Source organism: Prionailurus bengalensis, chromosome A2 (genome assembly GCF_016509475.1).
Source record: "Prionailurus bengalensis isolate Pbe53 chromosome A2, Fcat_Pben_1.1_paternal_pri, whole genome shotgun sequence".
Lineage (NCBI taxonomy): Eukaryota > Metazoa > Chordata > Mammalia > Carnivora > Felidae > Prionailurus > Prionailurus bengalensis.
In genome coordinates, this window is record NC_057348.1 from 78,738,267 (window position 1) to 78,764,947 (window position 26,681).

At 41.5% G+C, this 26,681-nt stretch overlaps 1 protein-coding gene across 11 annotated transcripts in view; it reads left to right on the forward strand.

The window, feature by feature from the left end:
* The window catches only part of SRPK2 (SRSF protein kinase 2), a 256,671-nt gene that overhangs the window by 172,399 nt on the left and 57,591 nt on the right, over positions 1-26,681 (forward strand). For all 11 annotated transcript variants that reach the window (XM_043588645.1, XM_043588642.1, XM_043588652.1 and 8 more), the window contains one exon: positions 8,336-8,487. In XM_043588645.1, the coding sequence (XP_043444580.1) occupies positions 8,336-8,487 (152 nt within the window). The remainder of the gene's footprint in view (positions 1-8,335; positions 8,488-26,681) is intronic.

Sequence of the window (26,681 nt, forward strand, 5' to 3'; positions counted from 1 at the left end):
TTCTGCATATATTGAGAGGCTCATGTGGTTCTTATCTTCTCTTTTATTAATGTGATGTATCACATTGATTGATTTGTGGATATTGAACCAGCCCTGCATCCCAGAAATAAATCCTGCTTTATTGTGGTGAATAATTCTTTTAATGTATTGTTGGATCCATTTTGCTAGTATCTTGTTGATGATTTTTGCATCCCTGTTCATTAGGGAAATTGGTCTGTAGTTCTCCTTTTTAGTGGGATCTTTGGTGTTTGAATCAAGGTAATGTTGGCCTCGTAGAATGAGGTTGGAAGTTTTCCTTCCATTTCTTTTTCTTGGAACAGCTTCAAAAGAATACATGTTAACTGTTCTTTAAATGTTTGGTAGAATTCCCCTGGAAAGCCATCTGGCCCTGGATTCTTACTTGTTGGGAGATTTTTGATTAGTGATTCAATTTCTTTACTGGTTATGGGTCTATTCAAATTTTCTATTTCTTCCTGTTTCAGTTTTGGTAGTTTATATGTCTCTAGGAATTTGTCCGTCTCTTCCAGATTGCCCAATTTGTTGACATAATTGGTCATAATATTCTGTTATTATTGTTCATATTTCTGCAGTGTTAGTTGTGATCCCTCCTCTTTCATTCGTGATTTTACTTATTTGGGCCCTTTCCTTTTTCTTTTTGATCAATCTGGCTAGGGGGTGATCAGTTTTGTTAATTCTTTCAAAGAACCAGCTCCTGGTTTCATTGATCTGTTTTTTTGTTTTTTTGTTTTTTCTTTGATATCATTGATTTCTGCTCTTATCTTTATTTCCCTTCTTCTGCTGGTTTTGGGCTTTATTTGCTGTTCTTTTTCGAGCTCTTTTAGGTGTAAGGGTAGGTTGGGTATTTGAGACCTTTCTTCCTTCTTTATGAAGGCCTGGATTGCTATATACTGCCCTCTTCTGACTGCGTTTGCTGCATCCCAGAAGTTTTAGACTGTCGTGTTGTTATTTTCATTGGCTTCCATGTACTTGTTAATTTCCTGTTTAATTTCTTCGTGAACCCATTCATTCTTTAGTAGGATGTTCTTTAATGTCCAAGTATTCATGGTGTTTCTAAATTTTTTCTTGTGGTTGATTTCAAGTTTTATAGCATTGTGATCTGAAAATATACAAGGTGTGTCTTGTACTTGTTGAGAGCTGATTTGTGACCCAGTATAGGATCTATTCTGGAGAATGTTCCAGTGCACTCAAGAAGAATGTGTATTCCTTTTTAGAATGAAGTGTTCTGAATATATCTGTTAAGTTCATCCAGTCCAGTGTGTTATTCAGAGCCATTGTTTCCTTATTGATTTTCTGCTTAGAAGATCTGTCCATTGTTGTAAGTGGGGTGTTGAAGTCCTCTACTGTTATGGTATTATAATAAATGAGTTTCTTGATTTATATATTTGGGTGCATTCACATTGGGTGCATAAATATTCACAATTGTTAGATCTTCTTGGTGGATAGACCCTTTAATTATGATATAGTGCCCTTCTTCATCTCTTGTTACAGTCTTTATTCTAGAATCTAGTTTGTCTGATGTAAGTATGGCTATTCCAGCTTTCTTTTGATGACCATTGGTATGATAGATGATTTTCCATCCCCTTACTTTCAATTTGCAGGTGTCTTTAGGTCTAAAATGAGTCTCTTGTAAGCAGCATACAGATGGGTCTTGTTTTCCTATCCATTCTGATACCCTTTGTCTTTTAATTGAAGCATTTAGTTTATTTACATTTAGAGTGAGTACTGAAAGGAATTTAGTGTCTTTGGGTTGCCTGTAGAGTTGGTGTTTCTGGTGATGTTCTGATCCTTTCTAGTCTTTGTTCCTTTTGAGGTTTTGTTTTGTTTTGTTTTGTTTTGTTTTGTTTTGTTTTGTTTTGTTGTTTCTCCAGAGTACCCCCTTTAAATTTCTTGCAGGGCTGGTTTAGTGATCATGAACTCCTTTAGATTTTGTTTGTCTGGGAAACTTTTAATCTCGCCTTCTGTTTTGAATGACAGCCTTGCTGGATAAAGAATTCTTGACTGCATATTTTTCTGATTCAGAATATATCCTGCCATTCCTTTCTAGCCTGCCAAGTTACTGTGGATAGGTCTGCTATGAACTTATCTGTCTTCCCTTATAGGTTAAGGACTTTTTTTTCCCCCCTTGCTGCTTTCATAATTCTTTCCTGCCTGTATACGTTGCTAATCTGACTATGATATGCCTTGGTGATGGTTGGTTTTTGTTGAACCTAATGATGGTTCCCTGTGCTTCTTGTTTTTTGATGTCTGTGTCCTTCCCCAGATAAGGAAAGTTTTCTGCTATAATTTGCTCACATAAACCTTTTGTCCCTTTTCCTCTCTCTTCATCTTCTGAGACTCCTATGATTTGGATGTTACTACCTTTTAATGAGTCACTTGAGTTCTTTAAGTCTTGTATCATGATCTTTTGCCTTTGTATCCCTCTTTTTTTTTTCCTGCTTCATTATTCTCTATAATGCTAATTCAATGCTTGATCCATTCTTGGTGTTGTGGCATCCATCTATTTGAGATTGTATCTTAGTTGTACCATTTTAAATTTCAGCCTTACTGTATTTTATAGCTTTCTTTAAAAAAAATTTTTTTTAATGTTTATGTATTTTTGAGAGAGACAAAATATGCGCAGGAGAGGGGCAGAGAGACGGGGGAGAGAGAGAGACAGAATCCAAACCGTGCTCCAAGCTCTGAGCTGTCAGCACAGAGCCCAATGTGGGATTCAATCTCACAGACTATGAGATCATGACCTGAGTCAAAGTTGGATGCTTAACTGACTGAGCCACCCAGGCACCCCAGATTTTATTTCTTTTGTCTCTGCAGAAAGGGATTCTTTTATGTCTCCTATGCTTTTTTCACCCCAACTAGTATTCTTATTATCATGGTTCTGATTCTAGTTCACACATCTTATACCTATGTTGATTTAGTTCCTGGCTTTCATTTCTTCCTGTTCTTTCTTTTGGGGTGAATTCATTCATTTTGTCATTTTGGAAGAAAAAAAATTAATAAAATAAAAATTAAAAACAAAACAAAATATCAAAAAAAAGGAAGCTAGATCCTAGGTGAGTTTTGTTCTACTTGTTCAAAGAAGTTTTATGGAATACAGGAAAAAGGGAAAGGAAAGGGGAAAAAAAGGTAAGAAGAACTTTGAAAATTAAAAAACTCATATATAATAAAATAGAATTAAAGAAAATAAAATGAAATAGAATAAAAATTTTTAAAAATAAATGAAGTAAAAAACAAGTTTTTCTTTCTGTATCTAAGAAAGAGAAAGAAAACAAAGAAAAAAAGAACATTTTAAGCAAAAACTGAAGCAAAGAAAATGAACACATAAAGGAACCAGCAAACAGAATGAAACCTGAATGAAGTTACATCCAGTGTCCCTTAGAACTGAAACTACGAAGGATTCTATAGTCCATACACGAAGCTGGTTGGAGTGATTTATGTTGGTCTTCTGGTGCCTGTGCTTGGAGGGTGCATATGGGTGGAGCTTGATGTAATTTCTCCATTCTCCACTAGGTGGCTCTGCTTAGCCTACTGGGGTGGATCCATGTGCCTGTGTGCTGTGTGTGCACAGGGGAGGTGGAAATGGCTTCAACCAGCTCCCTAGTATCTAGCACAGGAACTTTGAGTTCTCACTGACCCGCGATCAAGCCCCTCCTTTGTCAGCCCTCTGTCTACTCCCTGTCTCTACCCTGTCCATGTTCAAGCTGTCCACTGCCAGGTGGCACCTCCCTCTAGAGTTTTATCTTAGATGGGGTTTTGTTTCAGAATTCCATGCTTCAGAGTCCTCGGTGGCTTGGACCTACGCTGACTCTCTGGGGAGGGTCTTACTGAGTGATGGCCGAGTGCCACCCTACGCCAGAAAAACGTTCATGCAATCGCAGCGGCAGTGATTCAGAGATTATGGCAAATCACAACACCCAGCCAGTGCCAGGTTTCATGGCACTCTGGCATTTGAGTCCCTATACCAGCATATGTGCTGCTCTCCAGGGTCCACTGGGACCTTTGCCCCAGGGGAGGCCATATGGCCTCTACCAAATACACTCCAAGCAGGGCAACCACTTCTCCCTGTGTAGCACACAGACCCCTCAGACCCTGCAGCCTGCTCCTGGGGATTTGCCCTACTTCCTCACCAGAGCACTACCAGGCACTGAGCTCGGGAACTTCAGAGTCTATGTTCCACTGTTTATAGAATCCTGGTGGTATTGAATCCTCTTCTTTCTCTCTGGCAGTGGTTTTGGGGAACAGGTTCCTTGTTCAGTGCCCTGCGAGGGTTTTTACTCTTTCTCTCTTTCTCTCTTTGTCTCCAGCTACTTTGGTGGGGAGTGCTTTTCTGGTACGATCCCGATGCACTGCTTTCTCTGCCTTTCTCTTTCTCTCTCTGCCAAAATAGCTCACCACCCTCCACGGCTTCTTTGTCTCCCCCGGTTCACCTGCCTGCACTGCGTATGTGCCAAGTTCTGTGGCTCAAGTTACGAAGATTGTTGCGTTAATCCTCGGATCAATTTCCTAGGTGTTCAAAATGATTTGGTGCTGATGTAGCTGCATTTCAGGGAGGAGACAAGCTCAGGTTTCCATGCTGCTCCGCCATCTTGATTCCTCCCCAGTGCTTCTAGTAATGATTCAGTGAAATAACTTTTTGATGGTTCTCATTAGGATTGATGAAAAGGTACTTTTAAAATCTGTTGATATATTTTTTAAGTATGTACTTGGTGATATAAACTGCCTGCTACCTCTGGATCTTTTAAATAGTTGAGATTTAACCAGGCTTAATTAAAGTAATACTGTGGAAGCCACAAGAATCCACTTTGAAGAAGCCAGCCTTCAAGATGGTGTGGCCTCCTTCTCTTGTGCCTATACCTGCCCTAAGACATATTTACTTGTGTTTCTCCTATGTGGTAGGCAGTAACAAAGATGAATGAGATGAAAAAGAGTCGTGATCAGCACCATAACATTTGGCAGTTATGTTGTTCTGAACCTTACCATGACGATTTAAGTGATTTGATAGTTGGTGATCATTGATGTGAGACATGTTACTAGGAGAAGCCTTAGAAAAATTCACCATCATTGGTATGACCAGGAATCTCTGATTTTTTAGGCCAAGTACTCCTCTGGTTTTTATCTGAAGAGCCTAGGGTGGTGCTGTCCAGTAGAACTATAATGTGAGTCTCATTTGTAATTCGAAGTGTTCTAGTAGCCACATTAAAAAAAGTAGAATCAGGCGAGTTTAATTTTAATAATATATTGCATTCTATCCCAAATATTATTGTTTTAACATATAATAAATGTAAACTTATTAATAAAATATTTTACATTTTTTGTATGAAATCTCAGAAATCCAGTATGTATTTTACGCACGTAGCATGTCTTGATTTGTACTCTCGTCCCATTTCCAGTGCTCAGTACAGGCATGTGGCCAGTGCCCACTGATTAGACAGCATAGCCCTAGGTGTTAGGATGTGATAGTTGAAATATTACTTCAACATTACTCAACTTCCTTTCTACTTCAAAGTACCCTGACTCCTTCCTTTAACTTGAGAGAAATAAGTGGCCTTGGGGGCGCTTTCTGCCTGCCTGTTCAGTGTGGCCCTCACTGGAGGGAGAAGAGGTGCCTGCCTGCTCGTTGAGACCAGAGGGTCTGACAATTTTGTTAAGTGATGTGGACAGCTCAGCAAATGGGGGGACAATAATTAAGAGAAACACATTATGATGAGCCTCTCAAATGAGAGAAAATGGGCCCATGAAAATGAGAATTTGTTTTCCCTTATTACAGATACAGTCTACTCTGTAGGAATAAAGCTAAGTACAGAAAACACTTGTTAGAGCAGTGGTTCTCAAATGGGTATGATTTTGTCCCCAGGGAATTTGTTAATTTCTGGACATAGTTTTTGATGGTCACAACTGGCGGTGGGTGTGGATGTTACTGACATTAATGTCTTGAGGCCAGGGATGCTTATAACATTCTACAGTGTACAAAACAGTCCCCACTACAGTGAATTAATTACCTGGCCCAAGGGTCTGTAGTGAGGAGCACAGGTAGAAGATTCTCTAGTTCTGTTCTTTTCATTAATTGTTACATAATTTCTATAAGGAATATAACATGTTTTCTTTTAAATTTGGAGAATCTCCTCATTTTTTCGTGTAAAATTTCTAAGCGTTTCTGATTGAGCACATTGGTCAGCTCAGTAGTTTCTGCTCACAGCCCTGAAGAATGAATGAATGGTTCTTGTGAGACCATTCATCTTGCTCACCTCCCCTTCCCTCTGGTGCAGCCCTCTCCTGCCTCCCCTTCTTCCAGCCTCTCTTTTGTGCATTGCCATTCTCCTTTCAGTAAGAACATGTATGTTAAAAAGGAAAGGAGCATTTGCAAGGCTGCCAGAAAGATTAGTACACTTCCATAAGGTCTGTTAGATGTATTTTTGGATGTATTCTGGCAGTGATGTGGGTGTTTGGTTGTGATTATCCCCTTCCAGGGCTCCATCTTGAGCAGTGGTTAACTCAGGATGTGATCACCACCCTGTTCCTAACGTTTGTCACCCAGGGAGCTGTAACTTTGAGTCTCCATAAATTGTGGCAAATAGCAATCAATACAGGTCGTTTTCAGCTCATAAGCGTTCCTTAGTCACTCTGCCAAAGATACTCAACTTGCCTGTGCTTGCCTTTCAGGTTACCTGTGCGGCACAGTCCCCACCCCTTCCTCGTGACTGCTGGGTTTCTGCTGCCTTCCACCCTACCCCCCTTTGTTGCTTGTGGCACTTTGAGTTTTGGTGGCAAACCACATAAGTGACCTTTAGCCAATTTAGGCTAAGAGCAATACAGTAAATGCTATTTGGGGGCTGTCAGATTGGGAAGAATTTAGAGGTCCGGCTTAGAGAGGGGCCGGGGTCAGGTGGCTCTGCTGGCCCTGCCTCTACTGGCAACTGCAGGTGAGCTTGCTGCCCGTGACAGCCGGCCTGAAGGTTCCAGGCCTGTAGAGTCAGCTTCAGCCGTCTGTGCCCTGAGCGGTACGACAGTGAAGAAAGCGGATCAGAACCAGCCTTCCCTTGTGTAGGGAGGAGCAGTCTCAAAAGGTGCTTTTCGAAGGGGGGCACGACTACTGGCAGTCCAAAAAGAAGAGCAGTTGTGCACACATCAGTACTTATGGGGTTCCCCTTGCTCCCCAGACTAGAGACCCCCTCCTTACCCTATGAACCTCTCTGGAGAACACCTCTGTCAGCCCGATTTCCCTCGCCTGTTCGTGCACTCTGTGTGCTGGCTCAGGAAGAGTTTCTCCTCGAGTTTCTCTAGATACCTGAAAGAAGGCTCTCGTCTGTAATCTCTCAAGCTTAGAAACATTTTTTTGTATTGTGGGTTTTCTTATCTTTTATAAAAGAGCAGACTAACCATTATTTAGCCTTTTTGTGACATTTGGAAATTAGCATTTTGCAAACCTTGGAAACCTTGCATTAATGTATGTGCTGCTTTTGTATTTGACTGACAGTGGGTGTTTTCATTGTTTAATTTCTAGTTTGGGGTAGTATTTTTGATAAGCAAGGGAGATAGATGGCTGAATTCCTTAATGAAAATAACTGTACATCAGTTAATAGCATGTATTAGCTTTTACGAGTTATCCCGGAAACCTAACCACATTGTACTGTTTCTATGGGAAAAGGAATTCTGATTTTTTTTTTAAAAAAAAATTTTTTTTTTTTCCAACGTTTATTTTTATTTTTGGGACAGAGAGAGACAAAGCATGAACGGGGGAGGGGCAGAGAGAGAGGGAGACACAGAATTGGAAACAGGCTCCAGGCTCTGAGCCGTCAACCCAGAGCCTGACGCGGGGCTCGAACTCCCGGACCGCGAGATCGGACCGCGAGATCGTGACCTGGCTGAAGTCGGACGCTTAACCGACTGCGCCACCCAGGCGCCCCAGGAATTCTGATTTTAAAATAATGGAAAATAAGTCCTTTTATAAGCTCAGAGCTGCTTTCATCTGTCTTTTTATAATCTCTGTGGGATGTGTTCTAACTTAATAAGGCTATATAGCATGGGTGGGGGGGGGTTCTCTTTCTGTTTCCCCTTTATTTCATAATATTGTCAGGACTTACGAAATTTTGAAGCTCTGAGTGAAAATGTGCCTGCAAAGTGTGATTTTTTTTTTTCCTCTGGACCTGTATGTTGAAACCTTACTTGAATTTAGCTAAAATGGACGCAGTGCATTAACCAGCATTTCTAGCTAGTGTGTGACAGGTTTATTTTTTTCTTGTGTTAAGAAACTCTCATGTGTGTCCATAATGCAAGATTGGCTTCTGAGTAAATAGGAATTCTCCTTCTCCTGTTTCAGGCCGGAGCCTCAGCAGAAAGCTCCCTTAGTTCCGCCACCGCCGCCTCCACCACCGCCACCGCCTCTGCCAGACCCCACGCCCCCGGAGCCAGAGGAGGAGATCCTGGGATCAGATGATGAAGAGCAGGAGGACCCCGCCGACTACTGCAAAGGTGATCGTGCCTGCTTGTCACTGATGCAGACAGTGTGGTCTATGTTAAATTCACCTCTTGGTGTCAACACCTTTTTTTTTTTTTTTAATGTTTATTTATTTGAGAGAGGGAGAGCGTGAGCGGGGGAGGGGCAGAGAGAGAATTCCAAGCAGGCTCCGTGCTGTCAGTGTGGAGCCCGACCTGGGGCTCAGTCACACGAACTGTGAGATCGTGACCTGGTCCAAAGCCAAGAGTCAGATGTGTAACCAACCCAGGTGCCCCTCATTTTTAATTTCTAGGTCATTAAGTATAGAGTGGTACCAGAAAAGGTAAGAGATAGCAGAAGGAAAACTGTAAGAGATAGACAGTATATACATATGTACATACATACTTTCAAGAGGATTTTAATCTAATAGAATTAAAGATACTGTAAGTAGGACAGTTAAGGATAAAAACAGCAGCAGCTATCTAAGAAGAGCATAGACTAGAAGGTACCAGGCTCCTGAGGGGAGCCAGTGTAACGGTTGTGCAAGGCAATTGACTTTAAGTTTTCAGACTAAGAGTAACAAGGAACCAGTCCTTTTCTCTGTATAACATTGAATTACATAGTATTCATTGTCTGTGGAAAGAAAGCCTGCTCATTTGTTTACAGAGACAGACTTTTTCCTGGCATTGTACTCAGTGAAAAAGACATTCTGTGGGCTTTGCCATTGTGTGACACAGTGGATTGTGTTTTTAGCTGTGATTTCACAGAAGACATAGAAATTACTCAGGTGAAGTGTTCTTGTATTGCTTTGTAAAGATCAAGAGCATATAGTTAAACTCCTAAAAGGCAAGCATGTTGTGTGATGAATATTGAGGACAGTGTGATCCGGACTGTATGCTTTGTGTAGACTGGACTCTGAGAATGTAGGAGAAAGGGAGGTTGATGTGTCCATTTGACCACCTATTTGTTACTTAATTTACTCATTTGGACTTTCATATTCTCTCTCTCTCTTTTTTGGACTATCATTCTCTTTAGTAGATTATCACAGTCTGGAATTCTGAGCTTCTGAACAATTGATGAGACACTGACTTGCTACTCATTAAGTTCAATGTAATCAGATTCCCTTTTTTTTTTTTTAAGAATTTTATTTTTATTAGTTATTTTTAAAGATTTTTTTTTAAATTTTTTTACATTGATTTATTTTTGAGAAACAGAGTGAGACAAAGCGTGAGCAGGGGAGGGGCAGAGAGAGGAGGAGACACAGAATCTGAAGCAGGCTCCAGGCTCTAAGCAAGCAGTTAGCACAGAGCCTGATGCGGGGCTCGAACTCACAAACTGTGAGGTCATGACCTGAGCCGAAGTCGGACGCTCAACCGACTGAGCCACCCAGGCGCCCCTTTATTAGTTATTTTGAGAGACAGACAGGGAGACAGAATCCCAAGCAGGGCTTGGGATTGATGCAGGGCTCAAACCCACAAACCGTGAGATAATGACCTGAGCTGAGACCGAGAGTCAGACACTCAACTGATTGTGCCACTGAGGCACCCAAAGTAGATCACATTCTATACAGAAAAATAATAGATGGCAGGAGATGGATACCTGGTCAGGCCATAGAGCATTAATGAATCCCTGACTCCATAGTGTCTTGTATGAATTTATCTAGTGATTGCAGGCCGTCTGGGTGTTGGTTATGGAGTACCATTAGAAACTTTTTAAGTCTCCATTAAGAGGAAGAGAAGATTATGTTCTGTTGTAAAAGTTTAAGAACTCATCTTCTACTCTAACCATAGAGTGGGTTTCCACACCATAGGTGTGGGTTTCTACACATGGAATCAATGTTTTCCTTAGAAAAAAGAATGTAGATCTTTAGCATTTGGAGGAGTAGTGATTATGACCTCAAAGGTCTAAGCCATCCGGTATGGAACATAACAGAGCTTGTGGAAAGGTGAAAAGATAGAGGTTTTACATCCTCCCTCTAAATCTGCATTTCTTGGTTCACAAATGAAGTTGTTTGAAGAGGAGACTTGGACAGTTGTCTTTGATCTCACTGCTTAGGCTGTGTTGTTAGCTTGGTCTGCAGGAACAGTTCTTTTAGCACATGGGCTCTACCGTGCGGGAATGGGAGCTCTTGTTCTCACATCTGGCACTTGAGTGTGTGGGTCAGGAGATGTAACCAGTACTCTCATTTATCCCTGTACCATCTCTGTGGAGCAGCAGAGGGGACAGACACCTCAGACTGAAATATAGGGCTGTGAATGAAAGATTTCACGGTCAGGGCTGATTTTAGGTAACATTTGCTGAACTCGAACCAGTACTAAAGTCAGCCTCACTGAAACATGTGAGAGATGTAAGCTTCTCTGTCTCTCTGTCTCATTCCTGACTCTGGCAAGTAACTTCTGCTTCCAGTCAGCATTACATGTAGTAGACGCCTTGCTCTGTGAATTTTGTGATCTAGATCGGAACATTTTGTCTAAGATAATGGACATAAATGCATCCAAGGGGTCAGTGGAACTGATTGGGAATGTCTGGGGCAAGAACTGTGCCCCATCCCCCGCCCCCCGCCCCCAGCCCCCAGCCACAAGTAGAGTTTAAGTTTCCAACTTGCTAATTATTCACATCTGAGTTATTTAGTAAATTTTGGCTACAGTCAGGTACATTATTCTTTGTAACTATAATACAACCATCAAAATCAAGAAGTGACCTTTGTGGGGCCCCCTGGGTGGCTCAGTCCCTTGGGCATCTGACTCTTGGTTTTGGCTCAGGTCATGATCTCACAGTTTGTGGGTTTGAGCCCCACATCGGGCTCTGTGCTGACAGTTCAGAGCCTGGAGCCTGCTTCGGATTCTGTGTCTCCCTCTCTCTCTGTGCCCCTCCCCTGCTCACGCTCTGTCTCTCTCAAAATAAATAAATAAATGGAAAAAAAAAAAGACATTAACATTGTTTATAGCTCTACTATTCATTCCTCAAACAACATTCAGGTTTTGCCAGTTGCCAGTATCGTCCTTTATATGAAACCAGTCCTTCCCAGGCTCATACTACATTTTGTTTTCTTGGGTTAAAAAACAAAATGCAGCTGATCTAACTGGCCTTATTAAGCAGTTCATGAACCGGGCAGCACCCGCCTGTTATCTAGCAAGTGGAGATGCTCCCAGAGTTGTACAGAATGAGAACTTTGAGGGTGAGGCATGGAGTTACTAGCTGAAGAAAAGAAAGGACTGTTTCTTGCCAGAATATCTTCCTTTGGGGTGGGGTGAGGGTAGAGAGCAGCAGGATTTTTATCATGCAGATTACCTCATTTGTGCTTATCTGGAAACTTCTGGTTGACTTTTAAAAGGTCACATTCCTGGGCTAGGTTTAAACTAGAATTAAGTCTTGGTTTGCTGTTGTGTTGGGGGGTGGGGATGATTCCAGTTTGGACTTGTTTTTTGTTTGTTTGTTTGTTGTTTTTATTAACACTTGTTTCTTTAATCTGGAACAATTCCTTAGTCTTTTCTTGACTTTGACATTTTTGAAGATTGTAGGCCAATTATTTTGTATAAGGCTTCTTAATTTGGTAAACTGTTTCTTTATTTTGTAGCTGTTTTGGTTTGTTTGTTTTTTTTTTAAGTTATCTCTGTGCCCAAGATGGGGCCCGAACTCACAACCCCAAGAATAAGAGTAGCATGCTCTAGCAGCCAGCCAGGCACTCCCAGGTTTCTTAATTTGGAATACCAAAACAGTGTTGTTCTATGAGATGTGTTCTTACTGCGTTTTGTCAGGTAGTATGCGAGTTTGGTTTGCACCATTACAGTTGGTGTTGGTTATTTTGTTTAAGATGGCGTGTGCCAGATATCTGTCCTGTGAAGTTACTCTTTCCTCCTGGTAATTAGTTAGTACTGTATGTTGTTGTGAGTTGCTTTGAGACTATAAATATCCCCCTGCCAACTAACTTGCTTCCTTCTCCCTCATCTTCCTTCCTCTTCCTGTCTCCACCTGTCCCTTCCATCCATCTCTCTGTCTGGTTATTCTTTCTAGTTACCTCAGATGGGCTCATTCATGGAGTTCCCTTTTGTTCAGTGAGTTCTAATTAGTTATTCTCCTTATTTATTTTGATGGCCCAAATTTGGCCATAAGGAGCTCCTTCAGGTTGATTCTGTATCCTTTTGAGATGTCCCTGTCATTCTTTCCAACTTTCAAGTATAGTACACTGTTCCAGGCTTGTCTCGTATTTTCCCTACTCCAGCCCTGGAATCCACTCTTTCTACAAGGAGCCCTCGTTCCTTTTAGTGGAGAATAGTGCTTAGGAAACAAGATCTAGGCATCAGATGTGGTTATTGCTGTTGAGGCAACAGTGCTTCCAGATACCTTAGCCTAGAGCTAGGGACACCCGCACACTCTTCCTTTATGTTTATATCTATTTCTGTATTTATATTTGTTTCTATTTTTACTTATGTATATATTAAAACACATAAATTAATCAGATATCTCTAATTCCACCCTAATACCAGGGAATTCAGCCCAATTTTCTCCCTTTCTGTACTTCCGAGTTTCTTTCTTCGACAAATAGGAGGCTAGGTTCTCATTATCCTTGTTACGTTTAATTGTTTGATTAATTTCCTTGTATGTGATGAATCACCAGTCATCCTCACTGCTGTTTGGGGCATCTGTCCCCTTCCGGCCTTATTTAGCCTGTGCTCAGATATCTTCGCTGCTCGGCCCTATCTAGTGATGACTGTGGACTGAATTGTAGAGGAAGGGGAAGGGCAGGGGTGGCTTTGGCAGTTCAGGAATATGATTCCCTTAGTCTGGTGAGGTGTCTTTTCTGTCTTCTGGTCACTTCTTTTTTATCATTTTTTTTTTTATAAATTTTTTTTTCAACGTTTATTTATTTTTGGGACAGAGAGAGACAGAGCATGAACGGGCAAGGGGCAGAGAGAGAGGGAGACACAGAATCGGAAACAGGCTCCAGGCTCTGAGCCATCAGCCCAGAGCCTGACGCGGGGCTCGAACTCACAGACCGCGAGATCGTGACCTGGCTGAAGTCGGACGCTTAACCGACTGCGCCACCCAGGCGCCCCTGTCTTCTGGTCACGTCTGTTTTCTTTGACTTCATTCCTGGAGAATGAATCTGCCAGCCACTTTTTAGAAAGAAAACATCATCAACAACAAACCACACTACCCTGTTTTATCTCTTCACAAAAGAACTATTTGTTCACCTTAGGAAAAAGTTATGTTGGGGGTGGAGTGTGGAAAGTCCCCCACCATCTCCGCACCCTGCGGTAGCTGCGGTAAGCAACTGGGTGTCTGCCCTTCTGGATCATTCATCACCAACCAAATTGCATCTCAACATTCTACCTTCTTTTTACCTCTTTACGGGTCTTTCCCCACTCAACACACAGGAAACCTCAGCCACTTGAGCACAAAGGCCACTGTGTAAAGTTCTCATATTGATAAAGCATTCTTCTTTGCTCCTTTCTGCTTGCCTGTGCGTTCTCTTTCTGCATAGCCAGCCTGTGCCCACTCATCTCAGTTTTTGCTTTCCCGCCAAACTCAGGAGGATTATGGCCTCGGTGTCTGAGAGTCCTGGGTTCAAAATCTGGCTTCCCAGTGCTATGTCCTCAGACAAGCTCCTTTCCATCCAGGCTTCAGCTTCTTCATCTGTGATATAATATCCTCTCTCCGTGTAATGTAACATATAACCACATCGTACCACTCAAGATTTTATGAGGATAAAAATGAGACAAATACATGAAGTATGTGCCATACTGCCTGGTACAGGGAAGGTGATTAGGAAATGTGAATTTTAGTTTCCTCTGCTCTGTCTTCATTTATTCATTCTCCCCTCAGGACTGTTCCCGTGTGTGTGTTCGTGCTGGTCTCCTTGTGGTCTCACTGCCTCCCTCTGCTAGGCCTGTTTCCCTGGCCTCTGGAGAGAGAGCTGTGTCGGCTTGGTTTCTCTCTTCCTATCTTGTTTTGATGTCGCTTCTGGGCAGTTTGTTTGGATTCTTACTTCCAAGCCCAGGAGATAACACGGATCAGGCACGGGGTGAGCCAATAAACAGACACTTCCGGGAGGCCCTTGTGCAATCCTGCTCATTTGGTGAGTGTCTCTCGGACGGACGGACGGGGTAGAGCCCCCTGCTCTGGGGGGATTGCCGTGTAAAGTGGCTTTTCAGAGTGTGACCTTTGTACCACCTGCATCGGAACCGCTAGGGGCACCTGGTACGTGGTCCTGGGCTGGACTGTACATCCAGAGTCGGGACCCCTGGGAGTACGCCCCGTACTGCACGTGTTTCACGGGCTCAGCAGGCTCCTCCAAGGTATGTGCCATGCCTCCAGAGCACCACGGCTACCACGAAGAAGTGGCTTCCGTTCACTTCCTGCTGTGTAAGGGGAATTAACTGCTTTGACCTACCTTATGTTTCAAAATGTTTCTGGCCCTCAGCATGTATTTGCTACAAGGACTGGTCCGTGGTGACCTAGGCACCTTGCTGTGTTAACATCCTGCTGCCTGCACTGATGGACTCCTTGGAGCTCCTGTGTTTGGGCTCTCTTAAATCATCCTTCAGGAAGTTGGCACCTTGTACAGTTTCATCACCTGTATTGTTTCTGCAGATACTGATTTCAGCACTTTCATGGGCTGACTTGGTAAGCATGTGTCATTTCCTTAGGCCTTCATCGAACCCTGAATCACATCTTAATTAGGCCCCTCCCTATGTCCCTCACAATGGTGTCTGTCACAACCTGCCACCCCCCAGTAGTCGTCATGGTGTAGAATTGCACATGTATTTTTGCATGCATCTGTGATCTCCTTCTCCTCAGTCTGGAAGATTGCCTGTGGGCAAGGGCTGTGTATTTTGTCAGCCCCACCACAGTGCAATAAATATTTTTGGTTGGATGAAGGAATTGTCTCTAGTGTTAGGCTCCAGCTAAGGGACAGACAGTACTGATGCTACCTGTGTCTCAGAAGGCGTGTCAGGAGTGAGGAGGTCGATGCACCGTGAAGGGCGCACAAGTCGGAATGCACATCTTGCATTTCCTCCCTGGATCTTAAAATTATCCGTAATACTCCAGAGGTCTTTATTATACACATTTGAGTGACATTCAGTTTGTTTCTTTTGCGGCTTAGGAATATCTTCTTCAAAACGTAGCATAAAAATGTAAATATTCACACACTAGAAAAATGTCAGATGACTTGTAAAAAGTTTAGACTGGCTGAATTTTAATAACTCTCAAAGTTTAATGGCAGTTATACGTTCTCATCAGCCTTGTCTTTCTCAGAGTATGTGACTTATGACTTATAGCTTTAGCTTCTTTTAAAGAAAGCAAGGAATATACCTTACATAGGGTTGCCTTAGAAACCGATATCATACAGCTGGTGTTTTATAGAAGTGTAGTCTTTAGTCTCTCTCTCTCTCTCTCTCTCTCTATATATATATATATAGAAATATAGAAATATATATCATGTAAATATATATGATAACCTTTATTCATTCACAGTTATTTTCCTTAAAATCACTAAAGCTGTGCACATATTTAATCCCACCATGGTTGTCTATGTTTTTAAAATTAGTTGGCTTAATTTGGCTTACTTAAGGCCTTAAAAAGAAATTCTCTTTATCTCTATGAACAGAATAATAGATGCTCTTGAACTGATTACATAGGCCTTCTTAACATTTCTTTCATGGGGCCTGAGGAGATTCTGATGCCTGATAGACCCTGGTGCTGTGAATTGCTGCTGACCAGGGTATTGATCCCTAAGCCTTAGTTAGCATGACAGTTGAATTCTTTGAGGCTTACTATGTGTACAGTGTTGTGTTTTACTACAGGGAATATAAAGGTGAGTGAGAAACCAGCCCCCACTCTCTAAGACTTCATGGGCTAGAATATAAACTAGTCAGTGACAACCTCTGCTGGTCTTGCGTTCGCAGTCTGTCCCTGGACCTAGTAGAATAATCTGTGGCTTGCTAAATAGTGACCGAAGAGAGCAGATCAAGAAACTTTTTAAATACCCCTTTTCATCTTTATTGTGTAGTTAATTGTAAGATGAAAAAAAGATGAAAGATTTGTGATTGCCTTTAGAGGAATAAGTTTGTTTGGTTAGAGGTAAAAGACTTCATAGAAAATGTAAAGGGGGCCTTGCCACTTGGGATTTATTAGACTTTGTTGATAGCATAGGGCACTTCTCTGACCCCACCTGCAGGCTGGGAAGGTTCTCTGGAAAGCTCTAAGTGACCTTGTTTTCCAGCAAATAGCAAGCTAAAAGCTGATGTGCAGGTTAGGTTGAAGACGTGTTTGGAAGCATGATGTAGAGGACGAAGATGAAGGTAAGAAATTTGTACATGAAGTAAATTAAAACATCAGTTAGGAATGTATAGTGAAAAATACAAAGTTGAACACAGAACAGTTCATGTGTGTTTATGTCAATTTCTTGGGATTTTCTGCACATACAGTCATTTATCCTTTCACTGCAGATACACCGCCCCCCCCCACCCCCTGTTAACATTCTTTATGCATTTTATTTCTCTTTCTTCCTGCATAAGTTTGAATAGAAGTGGTAAGAGTGGCCATTGTTAATTGTGTCTGATTTTACAGTTAAATGTGTAGGTATTTTTTAGGTCTCTTTACAGGTTGTGATGGATCATAGATTGAAATGTAAAGTTAAAAGTATAAAGCTTATAAAAAGAAAAAAGTAGGAGGATATCTTCACAGCCTTGGAGTAAGGGAAGATTTCTTAGAGAATATGCAAGACATATTAACTACAGAATAAGAATTAATAAATTGGATTTCACCAAAATAAAAAATACTTGCAGATTAAAAGGCATTTTTAAAAATGAAAAGACCAGGGGCGCCTGGGTGGCTCAGTCGGTTAAGCGTCCGACTTCAGCTCAGGTCACGATCTCACGGTCCGTGAGTTTGAGCCCCGCGTCGGGCTCTGGGCTGATGGCTCAGAGCCTGGAGCCTGCTTCCGATTCTGTGTCTCCCTCTCTCTCTGTCCCTCCCCCGTTCATGCTCTGTCTCTCTCTGTCTCAAAAATAAATAAACGTTAAAAAAAGAAAAAAAAGAAAAAGAAAAAAAGAAAAGACTAGCCTCAGACTAGGAGAAATATTGGCTACATAGATAGCTGACAAAGAACATGACTGGGAGAGAGAACATAGGAAGTCTTGTGGTTTTGGAGAAATATTCTTCATGTTGATTAGGGCGTAAACATTTGTCAAATCATCAGGGAATTGTGTGCATAAGACATTTGATTTCCATTGCATGTAAATTTTATGTCTATTTAAAAGAAGGTAGGGACAGCTGGGTGGCTCAGTCCTTTGAGCTCAGTCTGTTGAATGTATGACTTCGGCTCAGGTTATGATCTTGTAGTTTGTGAGTTCGGGCCCTGTGTCGGGCTCTGTGCTGACAGCTTAGAGCCTGGAGCCTGGTTCGGATTCTGTGTCTCCCTCTCTCTTAGCCTTCCCCCACTCGTGCTCTGTCTCTGTCTTTCTCAAAAATAAATAAACATTAAAAAAAAGAATTGCTAAGTAAAGGTTGCCATACCTACTTACGTGTGGATTATAGGATTTGTGTGTGTGTGTGTGTGTGTGTGTGTGTGTGTGTGTGTGTGTGTTACCTCTTTGCTTGTTTTTCTTGGTTTTCTGTATTGAGCATGTATTTCTTTGTAAGTAGGAAAAAAATGTTTTTAAAAAGAAAAATACAGCAGTGAGTAGGAACCATTGTAGATTTTGCACAGAGAATTGCTATATTTAAAAAAAGATTAATCTGTGAATCTTGAATGACTAGAGAGAGAAGATACATAGAAAGGCGAGGTCGAAAAGCAAACAGCACCACAGAGGAAGCATCTTGATCATTTGACAAACAACTGAATATGGAGGACAGCAACAAAATCATTCCAAGTCTTGAACCTTGATGTGACTGGAAGGAGAGCAGTGCCTTCTGGGCATCTTTTTTTTTTTTTTAAAGACCCTGTGAATTTTGAATCTGCTTGTTAATTCTTCTTGGTATTGGATATTATTTGGCTATTAAAAAAAAACTTCCAGCCAAATAAACATGCAGCCTTGCCCTACCAAGTGAGCAGGAATTTCCAGCACTGCGTTCTGTGTCCTGACTCCACCACAGCATTATTCTATTTGATTTTTTTCTGGGCTGTTTTTTTCTTTGCCCCAATTTCCTTCTAATTTTGTATCTTGTATTGTGGTTTTACAAACTGCCTCAGTTCCTTCTTGGAAAGTAGATTTGGCACTGTTAACACGAACAGTGAAATCATAGTTGGTCTGGGGAAATTTTGTTGAGTTTGACTTTATTCATTTTAGTTTAAAGAAGCTGGTGTAGATATCAAAAAGACAACTAGCAGTAGGAGTCTGGGGCTCGGAAGAGCAGCTAGCAAATGGTGTAGTAAAGAATTTAACATTGCCCAAAGAGAGGTCTGGCCTTTTCCCTAAGTTCTGTGTGATAATGTCTAAGCTCTTGGAGTGTCCAGCCTCATAAGTGTCTGTTTACCTGGGGGCCTCAGGCCATGCACTGGCAGAGCCCCAATAAAGACTCTGGGCTCCAGGGCTAGATGAGCTTCTGTGGTTGGCAGTACTCTGTGTGTGGTCACCTGTCATTACCCAGAGGAATCGGCTCTGTCTAGAACTCCGCTGGCAGGGAACACCTACGTGCTGTGCGTTTGGGACCCTCCTAGATTCTGCCCCCTACATCTCTTCCCTTGATTGATTTTAATCTGTGGCCCTTATGTTGTAGTAAGAGGTGACCGCGAGTGTAGTACCCTTCAGGGAGTTTTGCAAGCCCTTCTTACAGATGATTAACTATTACAGCCGAGCTGCAGACTCGCAGCTGGTGTCAGCCAAGAGAGCCCCGCAGTTCCGTGCGAAGTCGACGTGGTCTTGTGGCCTCCTCCCCAGCCTTACACAAGTACTGCAGATTTGGTAGGAAAATAAATCATGCAGGAGGTGTTAAGTGAATAAAAAAGATGCAGAAAGGCTGTTCAGGGACAGGGCTTTGAGAGATTCGGTGGAATCTAGGAGGAGAAAGAACGAGTTGAAAGAAACAGAGCAGCCAGGGAGGTAGGAGAGCAGCCAGAGACTGGGGGTTCCGCTTGACATGGAACAGATTGGGGAACTGAGCACACAGCAGCTCTGTTCGTCTCCGTGAAAAATCCCTATACATATTCAGTTGTGTGAGTGGAATTTTCCAGTTTTTGGGTATAGAGGGGTCTTACTTGCATTCTAAATGTCAGTGGTTCTTGTCCCTACCTGTTAGCTCCCTGCACGGTTGGCACTTTGGGATCTGCATGTCCCCAGAGGTGGGTGGCATGGGACCTGGGCCGGAGCCACTGTGACATCTGTCATGGACTTCCTCGCTGCTCCGGGCGCTGCCAGCACCCACTGTGAGAATGCTTTTGGCCATGCTGCCGGGGCTTTCCCCGCCGTGCTCGGTGCCAGAGCGGGACTGGGTGGTGCAGCAGCAGTGACAGAGCCCAGTCCAGATGCCGCCTCTGTCTCCACTTAATCCAGCAGGGGTGTGCACAGCACCACCTGTGCCACTGCACCTGTGCACCTCCACGTGCCCTTTGCGGATACGGTTCCTGCAGCCACCCCGCAGCCCTCTTTCTGCTGGCCTGCGCTGCTGGGCTCGGGAGTCTGCTTCAGAAAGAGTGCACTCAGTGATGGCTCGCTTTCCTGCCCCATCCTCTCCCAGTCCCCTTACGGACTCACTGGAACATAAATTCCTTTACCTTCCTTCTTTGGCCAAAACCCAAAGCACTCTTGCACGTCATTTCTTTCACTGTGGTGGCTCCTCAGGACCATCCACCGATTATCTCGGTGGGCCCAAGCATGTTTGATTCTTATGTGGGGTCTAAAGATTGTGAAAACACTTTTTTATAAACAGAACCTAGTAATGGGACAGGTTTTGGAATAATTTATCTTCTCCCTTTTTTTTAATTTATTTTTACTGAGATACAATAGACACACAACATTATGTAAGTGTAAGGTGTATGTCTTCTGAGTTAAGGTGTTGATTTGGTTCATTTATATATTGTACCATGGTTACCCTCCTTAGTGCTAGATAACATTTCCATCGTGTCACGTAATTATCATTTCCCTTTTTTGGTGGGAATGATTACAGTCTAGTCTCTTAGCAACTTTAAAGTTTATAATAGAGTTGCCTGTAGTTTTTATTTCCCACGAGGCTAGTAGATAAAAAGAACTGTATTCTTAAGAGTTCCATATCCAGGTCCCTCTCCTCCTTAGCATTGATATTCTGGATTAGGCAGAATCATGATGATTTTCCTATTTGTCTGTATTGGATCCTGAGTCAGCTTAGAATTGAGAATATTGAAATGAAGTAAAAGAGTTTTAGATTTTGTTGTTGTTGTTTTTTTCTTTTTCCTATTTTATATTGACTAGCAGTACTTGAAAACCTGCTATTTTTTTCCTCCTGCAGTTTTCTGTATTGATTACAATACTTCCCCCAAACCCTAATCCATGGGGGTTATTTTCCAGGACCCTCCAGTGAATGCCTGAAGCTTCAGGTAGTAGCAAGCCCTATATATACTATGTTTTTTTCCTATACGTACATGCTTGTGATGAAGTTTAAATTGTAAACAGATCAGGCACAATAAGAGATAACAACAACAATAATAAAATAGAACAGTTATTACAGTATACTATAAGAAAAGTTATTGTGTAAATGTGGTCGGTCTCTCTCTCTCTCTCAAAATGTCTTACTGTTTGTACTCACCCTTGTGGTAGTGGTGATGTGAGATGATAAAATGCCTGCTAGATGACATGAAGTGAGGGAATGACAGACCTAGTGTTCGGCTACTGTTGATCTCCTGGTGATAGGAGGGGAATGACGTAGGCACTGTGACCTAGCATTAGGCTACTGTTGATCCCCTGGTGATATGCCAGAAGGAGGGTCACCTGCTTCCAGACTGCAGTTGACCATGGCTAATTGAAACTGCTAGGAAGAGAGGAGTACTGTACATAAAATTTCCCACTTTAAAGGCTGCGATTTATTGGTTTTCAGTGTATTTACAGACTGGGCAGCTGTTAGCACTGTCTAATTCCAGAACATTTCATCACCCTAAACAAGAATCACGTTTGTTAGCGGTCAGTCCTCTTCCCTGTTCTTCCCTGTTCTTCCCAGTCCTTGGCAACCACTGATCGCTTTGTGTATGAGTTTGTTTATTCTGGACATTTGGTGTAAAGAGAGCACTATAGTGTGTAGCCTGTTGTGGCTGGCTCAGCATCGTTTTAACTTTGGTCCATGATGTCGCATGTATTAGTACCTTCTCCCTTTTTATACTGAATAATATTCTGTGGTCGAGATATATTATATTTTGTTTACCCATTTATCATTTGGTATACATTTGGTTGTTTCTCCTTTTTGGCTATCAAAAATATGCTACTATATATACACATACATACACATACACTTTGTATATGAGTTTTTAAGTGGGCATGTTTTCTTTCTCTTGGGTAACCCTAGGCGTGGAATTGTTGGGTCATATTGTAACTCCTTGTTTAAATATTTTGAGGAATTGTCAGACTGGATTTGTGAAGCAGCCACATGTCACTGTATATCCCCACCAGCAGTGTATGAGGATTATAATTTCTCTGTATCCTTGCCAATACTTACTTTTGTTTTGGCCATTCTGTTCTTATGGAAGTGGTATCTCATTGTGATTTTGATTTTCATTTTTTAAAAGACTATTGATATTGACCATCCTTTCATATGCTTATTGGCCATTTACATATCTTCTTTGGAGTTTCTATTTGTGTGTGCCTGCATATGTACTCACATGAATGTGCTGAGGCCATGGTTCATAGTAACACACGTTGTTTTCATTAGAGAGTCCATGAGAATTTTCCTCCACTCTCAGTACATGGGAAAGTATACTGCTACCCCAGATGTCCTGATTTATTATTAACGGTTTAAACACTGTTGCGATGCCCCCATTTCCTTATTGGCTTTTGATGTTAGAACTTGAGGTTCACACCCATGGTGGAAAGTGACCAAATATGCATATTCCTATAGCTCTTTATTTATTTATTATTAAAAATTTTTTTAATGTTTATTTATTTTTGAGAGACAGAGAGAGATAGAGCATGAGCAGTGGAGGGGCGGAGAGAGAGGGAGACCCAGAATCCGAAGCAGGCTCCAGGCTCTGCGCTGTCATCACAGAGCCCAACACAGGCCTCTGACTCACAAACTGTGAGATCATGACCTGAGCTGAAGTTGGACGCTTAACCAACTGAGACACCCAAGCACCCCAGTATAGCTCTTTATATTGTGGAATATATGTTTACTTCTTATTTGCTAGTTCAAAAAATTATTATGAAAGTTTTATATGCTTAATGTTAAAAATTCAAACAAAGTAGGAAGTAAGCAAAAACTTAAAATTCTCACTTTTACTTCCAACGCTTTTCCACAGTCCCATTTCTCCAAGGTGAATTGAAAGCGTTTATCCAGAAATTAATACGTATATATGCACATCCATCCATATGTGTATAACTTCCATAAATGAAATTGATCTGTGCATAATCCATATAATGCTATTTTTTTCCCAGCAACATGTATGGAATCAGTTCCATGAATCTAAATATAGTTCTGCATCATTGTTTTCTGTATAATGTTGTGTTCTTATTTACTTACTCTAACTGTGTATTGATCAGATATTTAAAGGTTTTCAGTTTTCACTATTGTAAATAATGCTGCTGGGAGCTGCTTGTATATTCATCTTATGCATTTGTTTTGAGCATAAATATGTAGAGAGGATTAGCTAGTTTTAAGCACAGCATATTTTGGTTTTAACATGTCAACAGTTGTGGAGCTTAGATGGCTCAGGCACTGGAGCATGTGACTCTTGATCTCCTGGTCGTGAGTTCGAACCCCACATTAGGTATAGAGATTACGTAAAAATAAAATCTTAAAAAAAAAAAATGTCACCAGTTGCCCTCCAAAAAGATTATACTGATTTATACATATGTTGGAAGTAACATGAGTATGGTTCCACATGGCACCACTAACTACATGGTATTACCAATAGTCTCTTTGTTTTTATTTATTTCTAATGTTAATAATGTCCATATTTTTATTTTATTCTTTTTGTGTCATGTGACGTTGTGTTTATTTTACTTTATTTTTAAACTTTATTTATTTTTGAGAGAAAGAGAGAGCATGAGCCCTGGAGGGGCAGAGAAAGAGGGAGACACAGACTCTGAAGCAGGCTCCACACTGTCAGTGCAGGACTCGACGTGGGGCTTGAACTCATGAACTATGAGGTGAAGTTGGACTGAGGCACCCAGGTGCCCCTATGTTTATTTTTTAAAGAAGATTTAACTCTTAGACTATAATTTCTTCATCATATCTTGGTTATGCTTTACTCTTTTGTCCTTTTACATGCTAATTAAAATCATGTTACCTCTTTCTACAACTTTTATTGATCCTTTCAGCCTACTCAGCTCTTTTCACTATGTCACTCCTGTTCAGCGCGAACATTCAAACTTGAATCTCTCATCAGACTTCCAGACCCAAATTCTTCCCAGGAGAATACTCATTTTTCCTATATTAGTAATACAACTGAGATGGTAGTGTTCTCTCTAAGACTATTAGGTCTGGGGCATAAAAGTAGGAGTTTTCAAGACAGCAGGATATAATAAATAGCAGCATTCAGTTGAGCCACATTTTGAGGAGGGTGAAAGCTAAGACAAGGCCAGTGAGAATTACCTGCAGGGAGAGTTCCCAGTGACACCAATGACTGGGGCCAGTGATGGGTCATGGAGATGTCCAGGCATACTGGAGATACCATAGCAGGTTCTTGCATGAAACTTAGCCATCAAATGAAGAGAACATTTTATAGCTTGTTGGGGGGCGAGGTCGGATATGAACCAGGGAAAGTTGATTTTGGGACAGGATACCTTGAGCATATTTCTAGGCAGAAGAGAAGCAGTCTGAAGAGAGTTTGAAGGACCAGCAAGGAAAGAATTAAATGAGTGATTTGGGGGGATAGTAGTCTTGGAAAGATTGAGGTTACCTCTTTCTTGCAGAATATAGGAGCTTTTAACATAGCTGTTGTGGCGAGCAGAGTAATGACTCTTCTGGCTATTATTGTTGTATAACGAATTATCCCAGAACTTGCAGCCTTATGCCAACTTTTAATTTTGCTCATGATTTTATGGATCAGAAATTTAGAAAGGGCAAAGCTAGGATGGTTTGTCTCTGCCTCATGATATCTGTGGCTTCAGCTGAGACATCTCAAAGGCTTGAAGTGACTTGATAGTTGGGCCCTAGAATTATCTGAAAGCTTACTCTCATATCTGGCCCCTAGACCAGAAGGATTGGACCATTAGAACTGCCAGCTGGAACACCTCCATGTGGCTTGGCTTCCTCATAGCATGACGGCTTCAGAGTAGTCAGACTTCTGACTTGGTGCCGGAGTTCCAAAAGCAGACACCTACCTTACAAAGTGACAGTTTCATCGCCTTGTACAGCCTAACCTCAGAAATCACCCAGTCACTTGTACTACGTTCTTTTGTTTGGAAGTATCTCAGAAGCCAGTCAGACCTGTAAAGAAGAGAAGTAGAGAGTTCCTTTTCTTGATAATAGAACATCAGGGCTCTAGAAGAGCAAGTGGTGTGGAAGATACTGTTGGCATCCTTTTTTAGAGAATACAGTTTGTCAGAAGAATGTCACAAGAAATTAATTAAAGGACATTGCTGACTCCCCAAGTATGTTTAGCTGTATCTGTTTGGGGTGTAATCATTTAACTGCTTTTCCTGGAGCATAAATTCATTTAATACTCTTTTTGTCTGGCATAGATTATAAGCCATAAATCTAAAGCCACAAGCCTAAAGTCCTAACTATATGTAAATGCTGTGTTGGGTACCTAACATAGGAGTAATGTACAAGTTGGTACATGAGTTAGGCTTTCTCATGATGATTAAGCTAGAAAGCACGAATTGCTCTTGGATTATAAAACTAGATGGGACTTTAGATTGAGACTCAAAAATAAGTTATTTTTTTTTAAATGTTTATTTATTTTGAGAGGGAGAGAGAGCATGAGTGAGCAGGAAAGGTGCAGAGAGAGAGGGAGAAAGAATCCCAAGCAGGCTCCATGCTGTCAGCACAGAGCCCAATGCAGGGTTCTATCTCACAAATTACGAGATTGTGACCTGAGCCAAAATCAAGAGCTGGACACTTTACCAACTGAGCCACCCACCCAAGTGCCCCTCAAAAATAAGTTCTGTTTTCCATATATTTGTTAAAGACCTTTGACTTCTACATTTGTAGTCCTTTGAATCTAAAACCTATATTCTTTTTCCCGTTTTTATATTTTCTTTAGTTGAGAATTTGGATTATTCACAATATGTTATTCTTCATTTTTTACAAGAGATAGATGGGAAAATGCCTGCGGGTGTGTGGTTGAGTCAGATACTGCCGTGCGTTTTCATACATCCTTGCGCTTTTATGGTCAGTAGGAGCCAAAAATAACAATAGGCCTTGACGTCTTGAAGGAACTTAATCTTTCAGTTATATATTGATATCTGAGTGCATATAATTACGGCCTTTGGTTTTAAATAGCCAGGCAACTGCTCTCAGGGTTCTTTTACTTTAAAAGTGTCTTAGTTACTGAAAGAAGTCTCAGTACTTTTCACCTGTCTTCTGATTTCTGAACTCTGCTTTTACCTAAGACTTTCTCATTCTAAAATCAGTTGTTTCCCTAGTTCGTATTTTTTGTTCTTTTGGGGTGGGGTGGGGTGGGGTGCATGAGCGGTGGAGGGGCAGAGAGAGAGGGACAATCTTAAGCAGGCTCCATGATCAGTGTGGAGCCTGATGTGGGACTCTATATCACGACTGTGAGATTATGACCTGAGCTGAAATCAGGACTTGGATGCTTAACCAGCTGAGCCACCCAGGCAACACCTCCCCCCAGTTCATATTTTAATATATTGTATTTTAACTTATCTAGAACATAATTAATAACCAAGAAGTGAGCCCAGAATCTTTGAGTATATATGAACAATGTCCAGGTTCCTGTACTAAAGCCCGTGTTTACTAAAAAGAGAAAGTGTATCCTTTTAGAATTTGAGACAGTATCTATTTACTCTTCTTTTGCCCACAACACAAAGAAGTAAAAGGCTAAGAAGAAGAAATAAGATGTAAAATCTATAAAAATCATAAAATCCCAATCAGTATTACAGCTTTTGCCTGCTTGATGTAGTGATAAAATTTTTAGGCA